This window comes from Pteropus alecto, unplaced genomic scaffold (assembly GCF_000325575.1).
Source record: "Pteropus alecto unplaced genomic scaffold, ASM32557v1 scaffold195, whole genome shotgun sequence".
NCBI classification, from domain to species: Eukaryota; Metazoa; Chordata; class Mammalia; order Chiroptera; family Pteropodidae; genus Pteropus; species Pteropus alecto.
Window position 1 is genome coordinate 7323164 of NW_006438073.1, and position 8794 is coordinate 7331957.

At 40.5% G+C, this 8794-nt stretch overlaps 1 protein-coding gene across 1 annotated transcript in view; it reads left to right on the forward strand.

Moving 5' to 3' along the window:
* Positions 1 to 8794, forward strand: part of QKI (QKI, KH domain containing RNA binding) — a 106027-nt gene that overhangs the window by 92447 nt on the left and 4786 nt on the right. Inside the window, exons 6-8 of the mRNA XM_025049059.1 lie at positions 1292 to 1379; positions 2737 to 3012; positions 5795 to 5869. Of these exons, the coding sequence (XP_024904827.1) occupies positions 1292 to 1379; positions 2737 to 3012; positions 5795 to 5869 (439 nt within the window). The remainder of the gene's footprint in view (positions 1 to 1291; positions 1380 to 2736; positions 3013 to 5794; positions 5870 to 8794) is intronic.

Genomic DNA, 8794 nt, shown 5'->3' on the forward strand with positions numbered 1-8794 from the left:
ACGTCCTTCGCTTCCTTTGTCAGAAGTGGGGAAGTCGGTGTTCCATCTCTGTAGGGGTGTTCGAGCAAGTTCTGCAAAGTGCCTTTCGAGTCGTCTAGGGTAGAGACGTATGATTTCAGGGCGCCACCCCGGATCAGCTTGTGTCTGGGAGAGAAGAGAAGGGGTCAGATGAACTCTGGCCCCATAGCCAGCGATGGAACGTAACTGGAGTGCTGGTAACTTACGAAACCAGCACGTTTTCTGGTCTGAAATCATATTAGAGAAGGAGGCGACGCACACCTTCCCCAGCGCTCAGGCAGGTGTTACTCTCAGGTCCCACTTCATACGAGCCGGGCGAGGGGGTCGAAGTAACCTCTCCTCTGTGAAAGTAAGTCTGTAATGACCTCTGCCATCTCTTGAGACACACAGCATCATGCTCTGTGAGTACACAGCGGCTGGGTGGTAGGGTGCCAGGGTGACGTTCAGTGCAGATGGCACCGCCAGGTTAAGATTCCAGCTTTGCCAGCGGAATTCCGTGCCCCGCTAGGAGGCGCTAGTGTAGCCTGCTGCGGTGTGATGTAATCCAGTGTGCACACTGCAGTTCATAATTTGCAAGTCACAGTGGCCTCTTGAGTGACGTCATTATGACATACGCCCCTGACGCTGCCTAGTAAAAGCTGTGCTGCTCTGGTTTTATTTACCCCTTGGGGGTGGGGGTCTCTGCTGATGTCACTACGTGCGTTACCTGCACACTGCAAAAGTTAGGCACGTGCACGACGTCCCCTGAGGCGCGCACGTGTGTCCCTCCCGTTGTCTTTCTCTTCGGCTGTCTCCCGTGTTGAGCACCGTGTCCAGCGGACAAGGGCGGTTACTTGGTTTCCACGTGAAGCGGTTCAATGAAGACACGTGTCCAGGCACCTCTTCTCTGTACGGGGCTCGCACGAGGCATCGTCACGTCCCGTCTTCCGTCTTAATTCTTAATTCGATGACATTTTCAAACGTGTACTACTTGCTCTCTGTGGAAGACGACCTAAGGCGTGTCTATCGTTTTTTAATTTATAGAGTGCGAGTTAGAGACTACTCTGGTATTCTGTTACGTGTATGTGCAACACATGGAGATGCCGCTAATGGCAGCTGAGTGTCCTGTGAGAGGACAGGCTTCAGTATGTCAGAACCTTCGCGTCCCTGATCTTCCTTTCCGGGTCGAAACAGGTGGCTGCAGTCACATATCTATTTTTAGGCTCGCGTAGATAGGCCGCGATGTATGTGGACCCTCTCAAGTGCGCACTACTCTTGTGTTTTCCACGTACAGGCAGAAGGAGAGGACAGCCTGAAGAAGATGCAGCTGATGGAGCTCGCGATTCTGAATGGCACCTACAGAGATGCCAACATCAAATCACGTAAGAACGAGACAGGCCCCGGGCCACAGCTGTCTCAGCCCTTCTGCCCTCAGACCTCTCTCCTTTGGCCTCACAGCACATGAGCAGCTGAAGTGACAGGTCGAAGTAACTGTCACTCGATACGGGGCTAGCAGTCCCATTTTGACCGCTTTCACAAATCGAGGACACTCTCTCGATTTTATTTTACGCCAGCGTGCTTTAAGTTTTGAGTTGATAAACGTCTCCTCTTTTGATGAAATTTCAACTTTAAGTTCAAGAGTTTAAGGGAATTTCCTATTCTGTTAACCACAGACTTAAGACTTCTAGGTTATTTTGTTACATTTATGAAAAGGACAAAACAATTCCAAACTTTTTAAAATTGACTTGGAATGTGAGTGCAGTGATCTTTTCGTTGGGCTCTGTTCTCTCTCCTCGCTTTTATGTTTTCCCTTCAGTATTTTTTCTCTATTGATTTTATATGTGAGTTCACAGAGAACAGTAGGAGATACGATTTTAAATCCATTTTTTCCTTTTGTGTATTTATGCGTGTTTTCATAAACTAAGAGGATTGCTTTTTATATTTAAAACTAAATATGGAATTTATATTTTGAGACAGTCTTAAGATTTTCACATTTATATGAATAGAACATATTTAAATTACTAATTTTTTAAAAGAAATTGAGTTTTGGAGTTCTAGCCAATTTTCCAAAATGTAGAGAAACTGGTGGGTTTTTAAGTCGTTCCTTTCCAAGCGGTTGGCTTCAGTTTACTGGTGAGATTGACTATATCGTTAACAGTCACGTGCTCAGGAATGGCACGTTTACTGTGTTGTTTTTCTGTGAAGTTAATTCCTACATATGCAGGAAATTTATATATAGCTAGTGGTTACTTGACTTAATACGATGAAAATTATTCTTTAATTTGAAACTGAAACTCCTCTTTAGAAATATATCACAACTGTGTTTCTGTGGACTCCAATTAAAAAATGTTTTTTAACGTCCTTCAGTGCAAGTGTTTCCTTGTGCTTCTGCATGCACCTTCAGTCTCATGAGGTCTTAAAAACAGATATGTTTAGTTCGTGTATTTGATAAAACTTTTTAATGGTCTTGCTCATTTTTTTTGCACAGTGGCTTTTTAATTTTGTACATTTGTTAATCACACTGGGAAAGGGGAAGCTGTTTGCATTTGGTTGGTGTGCTTGGGCATTTCGTGTGTGATCGGCGCATGTACTAATGATTTCCTTTTATTTTTCCTCTTTCCTGCTTTTTCCTTTCTCTTTCCTACTTCGCTCTCACTTCCTGTATTTTACACCGCTGCCTCTGTGCTTCCTTCTCGATTTCTCTGCTTACTGTAGCAGCCCTTGCCTTTTCTCTTGCAGCAACAGCCCAGGCCGCTCCCCGGATTATCACCGGGCCCGCGCCGGTCCTCCCACCAGCTGCCCTGCGCACGCCTACGCCGGCCGGCCCGACCATCATGCCTTTGATCAGACAGATCCAGACCGCGGTCATGCCCAACGGAACTCCTCACCCGACTGCTGCAATAGTTCCTCCGGGGCCGGAAGCCGGCTTGATCTACACGCCCTACGAATACCCCTACACGCTGGCACCAGCTACGTCAATCCTGGAGTACCCTATCGAACCTAGTGGTGTATTAGGTGAGTCGTTTTCTCTGTAGGGTCAACATTTTTCTGCATAACTTTTGCCGCCCCAGACTTTGAGGTCGTTGTGTTAGTTTTACTAAGAGGCAAGACCAGCTTTCAGGAGGAAAGACCGAAGGCTAAGTTTGGTTTTATTTCAGCCCCCCGTAGGCGTTCCCCTTTTCAGTAATCGTACCTTAGATTCGTTCATATTCCCTTCGGTAACTCACATTCACTTTGGATGGAGAAATTTGCTATGAACATTTTAAACAGGAAGCACTTTTCACATTTGATATCTCAGGTCTTTCTGAGTTGTGGATCCCACCCTGTGGCCTGCTCCCTCCATCAGCTTTGCCACCCAAAGTTAGTCTTTTTTTGTCTCACAGGTCTATTTAATTGTCAGCTAAATTTTAACTTCCTACGTGAAAGTATCTTGAGATCTTTTAAAAACTGCAGTTGTGTCTGCGTTTTCTAGTATCCGTGATCACTTAAAATATGAACGGGTCCCAGTAAATAGTAAATAGCTGCAGTCTTCAGGCTGCTTCAGGTTTTCTGTTTTGAAGTCCTAGTCGATATCAAACATAAGAGAAGTTCTTAATTCCAGTAGCACAGTGTGGAGAGATAAGTGAATACCAAGTCACTGAGTTACACTCACGCCGAGGCAAGAGTTAGGGTCACGCTGTAAACGCCCGGTCTTACGTGAACAAAGTGGTGTGCTCGAAAAGACGTTACTGATGCCTTTGTTTTCTAGAGTGGATTGAAATGCCAGTCATGCCTGATATTTCAGCCCATTGACTTGCGGGACGGAGGACTAGAATACAGCAGCTGTTTTAGCAGGACCGGTCAATGCGGAGCAGGCTGCCTCCGGGCCGCCCCTTTGTTTTACAGACAGACCCGAATACTCTGTCCTTGAATTGTACATGACCTTGGTGCTGCATGCATGCTGTTGACTTTTAGGACTTTGATCTTCTAAGGTTTTTCTCTGCAGCATTAATACTGATTTATCAAAATTTGAAAGCCTTTAATGAACCCGGACACAAAGATTTAAACTTGAACATTTACTGTTCGGTGAAAGCAAGCCGCAGTGCTCTGTATGTTATCTGTGTGTGCGCATGCACTCAGCTGCCTTCTGTTTCATGAGCGAACACGTTTTATTGTACATGTTTTCCATCGATCTCTAGATCATTGTGTAAAGTATTACAGGTCAGAATTATACCATAGACTTGTTTACGAGAGGCTTGTTTCTGTTGCACATTTCCTGAAGCATTTTAAAAATAACATGTAACATGTAACCCGTTTGCGTCCTCCTTGCCGTTAACGCTCTGTCCTGTGGCCCCACGCCTGCTGCTTTCCCCCAGAGCCCCTCTCTGCTGCGGCACAGCGTCTGCTCCAGGAGTTCGGCTGTTGCTTCCTGCAGGGCTGGCATTCTTAGCCACCAGCTGCTGTTCCCGCTCTCTCGATGCAAGATCTCACTGATTTTGCCTCGTGGAATTATACTTGTATAAGATTAGTTTATCTGAAACAAGAAAGGGCTGATGGACCCGTTTACTGCTTAGAAACAGCAAGAGGCACTGCTGCATTTGTTTCTCATTTTAAAGCAATGTGTTTTTTGTTGCGTTGGGAAATTTTTAGTTATAATACTTCTAAGACTGACAAAATTCGAAGCAAACTATACCGATACCTCATTGGCTTTCATAAGATGAAAATAATGAGTCCTAAATGACAAAAATCCATCACGATCCACTTTATTTCTCGCTTTGCCACCTAAGCAGTAAAACATACTGATTGACCACTTGGAGAATTAAGAAAATTATTTCAAATTGCTAAGCTCTAGCGAATTTGCACACAGATAACATGCATGCTATATAGCAAGTCTCGCATCACACTATCTCGAAAGAAGCAGTGCCCTTCAAAGCAGATGCAGACATGTGTGTTGGTGGTAGTGAGGAGATTGGTGTTACCATCAAATCTGCATTGAGACTAATTTTTAATTCCCTTCCTTTTATCTTTAGGTATGGCTTTCCCAACGAAAGGCTAAGAATTCAAGAACGGTCTTAACTGAACCCTCATCAGATCTGAATTTAACAAATGCTTAGTCTCAGCAGCCTCCGGGGAGGGGTGGGAGGGAAGCCTAGCCTAGCAGTCAGTGACTTACTTGCACTTTTTGCACACTGATAGAAAGTAAAAGTATGTCATTAATTTGGTTTAGTCTGTAATCTTACAAAGTAACGGTAATTTATAAAGGAGTGTGTAGTAGTATTACTGACTGCTAAGTGTACTATACTGTTTGCTTTACTAATCACCTAATTCATTGCAGTTCATACTTATTGACTCAGAGTTTAAAACCACAATCTGTAGGCTTTAAGAATTGCTTTTAAACCTTTTTAAGTGATAAACTGTGGAAGTGGTCTTAAGGTTAGGAAATAATTGTCAGTATTAAACATGGCATTATTTAAGTAGTCCTGCGAGAAAGGCACTTCAGTGAATATGTGACTAGTAAAGCTTAAATATGTTTGGATCTAATAGAATTCATGCAATTCTGTAACTTGGGATTGTAAATGAATGCATCAAATAGGTTAAGGCCAAGATGTGTGAAATGAATGCAATATTAATAGACGCATATATACGCAACATATTATGGTTAATTTTAAAACTACTGTGCCTTAACGTGTTTCTTAAAACGAGCCTTTTGTCGAAATGAACATCTGAAACCCGTTTTGATGAACCTGCTGTTGATGTCTGTTTTCTTTCCCGTTGTGACTGTTTTCTAACTTTGTCTTGGTGATTGCAATTTAACTAGGTGCGGTGGCTACTAAGGTCCGAAGGCACGATATGCGCGTCCATCCTTACCAAAGGGTTGTGACCGCAGACCGAGGTTAGTGTAGCTCTGCGGCTCTCGCTTCTCAGAAACGCGGGGGGTGTCCGTACAGTTTGCAACACCACACCTGACAGAAAAATGTGTAACTGCTTGCCTGCACAGCGTTTTTTTTTCCTTTTCGAAATTAATTTATGATGATTGACAGATTTAAGGGTTGGGTTTGGGGGGGGGGTTTTGTTGCTCTTTTTTTCTCCCTTCGTGTTTTAACTTATTAAATCCTTCTAGGATGTACTATGACTTAGTCCTACTAAAACGTGAGTTAGTCCACTTGGGGAGCTATTAAATTTTGTTTTTGCCTTAATTATTTTTCAGTAATAATTTTTGCTAAAATTTAGCTTTTAATTTTTCTGAAATTTTGGGTTGGTTTTGCAAAATGAACTGAGCGGATGGTGCTTTAATGAGAGAAGTAAGGGAATATATGCCTCCTGTGTTCTTTCGGAGAAAACTGAAGATTTAGTTTCCATACATATTTGAGCCACTTGTGTAAACATGAGGATATACATGTCAAGTATTTAGCTGAGATCAACAAAGTACGGACTGTGAAGCTAACTTTGCAGTTGGATTTTTATACATCAGAAAATTCCATTTTATTCTATTTTGTTTGAAAATGGATCTTTTAATTTTTGTCATTTGCTGCTAAAATATATTATCTAAAGGTAAACTATCTCTTGAAGTTCTGTGGTGACATGAATCCAGCTGTTTGAGTACCTTTTTTGACTAACCTGTGACTGGAAAATAGGTCTTCATTTTTCTCCTTTTCAACATTTGTAATTTGTGTCCTATATATGCCCTTGGACCCTTTTATAAATTATTTATGTTTATTAAGGAGTGATCTTTTCGGTTTATTGACATTGATATTTTCCGAATTCGTCATCACGAGATAGGAATCCAAAGCAAGAACGAAAAGGATATTTGACAAGCTTTTATTGTGGCACATTTATTATCTACTAATTGAGTTGATCAGAGTCTCTACTGTTAGCGGGATGAAGTGATGGATTTATACCCCAGTTCTTCCATCTTTTATGGACTTAGGAAAAACCTCTGTTTTGCATGGTTATCTTGAATATCGATAATAAATATCGGACGCAGCTGTTGTCCACATCAGAATGAAATACCTTTCCAAAGATATCGATGATATTTCTTTAGCCTCATACATAATTAAAGAGCCTTGAAGACTTCTAACTAATACACCACTTGTAGTGATGATTTAATGAACAAATTAAATAGACCCCCAAGCTCAGCGATTACCCGTTAAGATGATACTCGTGGCAGATGTGTCATGTGCAAGTGTGTAACCACCCTTCTTACACCAGAGCAAGTCTCCTAGTGAAGGAAGAAACTTTTTTAAAAAGGAAAGTCATTTAAAGAATGCAGACAATTCCATAATTTGAAGGGGTTTTTTTTAAATATTGTTAATGTCTAAAATAGTTTTTCTTCTTCTGTTAACCTTTCCTTGTATGCCCGTTTTAGATTTCTCAGAATTTTGTTGTAGCACAATAATTATGGGCCTACTCAATACTCCAGTGCCTTGAAATAGTTGAAAATAGTAGGAAGATTTTATTGTATTTGAAAACAACAGCACATTCCATGCATGGCCCTTCTGTAGTTACATGTGTTTTGATTAGTCCTGTCACTGGTTTTATTCAAAATGCAATGTCAGCAAACCGAAATGCTACCTTTTTTTTCTAAATAACAAAAGTTTGTGTACTGCTGTTACTATCACTGTATGCACTCATTGGGTCTAAGGGAGGTGTCTGAAATCCTTCACTTAAATTATTTTATGATACTACTGCTTTCTCTATTTTTGAGGGGTTTTTTTTTTTAATTATTTTTTAATCTTTTGAAGGGAAGTTTAATATAAGCATTCATTTAATGCAAGGAAACTCAGCCCTTGGACTTATAACTCTGTAATTCTGTATGAGCAGTTAGAATACTGCATGTGGACAAATATCTAGTTCTTTACTAAAAATAAACCCACCTCTACACATATTTCAAACCTGAATTTGAAGCCTATAAAAGACCAACTGACTTTTTAGTCGTAATGAACCATAAGTGATTTTGCACGGTTGACACACCTGTGTGTACTGTAAGAAGCCAGGACTTGGCAGAGGATGTATTCTAGGTGTATTGGTATATATATAAATAGTAGTTTGCTTCGTTTTTATATCCCACACTCAAAAAAATCAAATTTTCTGAATAATGATTTTCCAAAAACCATTATTTATCTAATTTGTATAAGAAACGTAATACAATTTTAGTCAAAATTTTAATATCAAAAATGCTTTAAGATTCCATATTTCTGGAGTACCTATGGAATGGTATGACTACATCATGTTAAATATTTATTTTCTTCTTTGATTTTGGAATAGCTGTTTTTACTTTAAATAAAATTCCACTATTTTTAAGAAATTCAGGGAAGATTTGGTCACACTGAAGATACAGTATTTTTATAGTATTTATAAACTGTCCTAAACGATAGACTGTAGGAAGCATTTTTGTTACGTGAAGGTAACACCAGTCCATGATATAGACCATTTAAACTCTGTGAACATCACACCTCCTGGGTTTGATTTACGCAGCGGTCCAGAATCTACCTTTGCACTGAATAATTTTCATATCTCCTCTGCCTTAGTCACAGTGGCAACAGTACAGAAAAGTCTATCAAACCTCAGAATATAGTGGAAATAATTAAGCTGTTGAATGAGTCTTAAAAATCATACTACTGTTAAGTGGACCAAGTTTGGTGAAGCAGATGTGACAGGTCGATTAAGGAAGGAACATCTCAAGGACCTTGGGGACGATAACTTTTCCACTTGAGAACTACTTTATGTTTTACTGTAATTTTTTAAATTTTTTTTGTTCTGTTTGTTATTTTGCAAAAGAAAATAGTATTTACAGGTGGCTTTTAAAATATATAAAGCA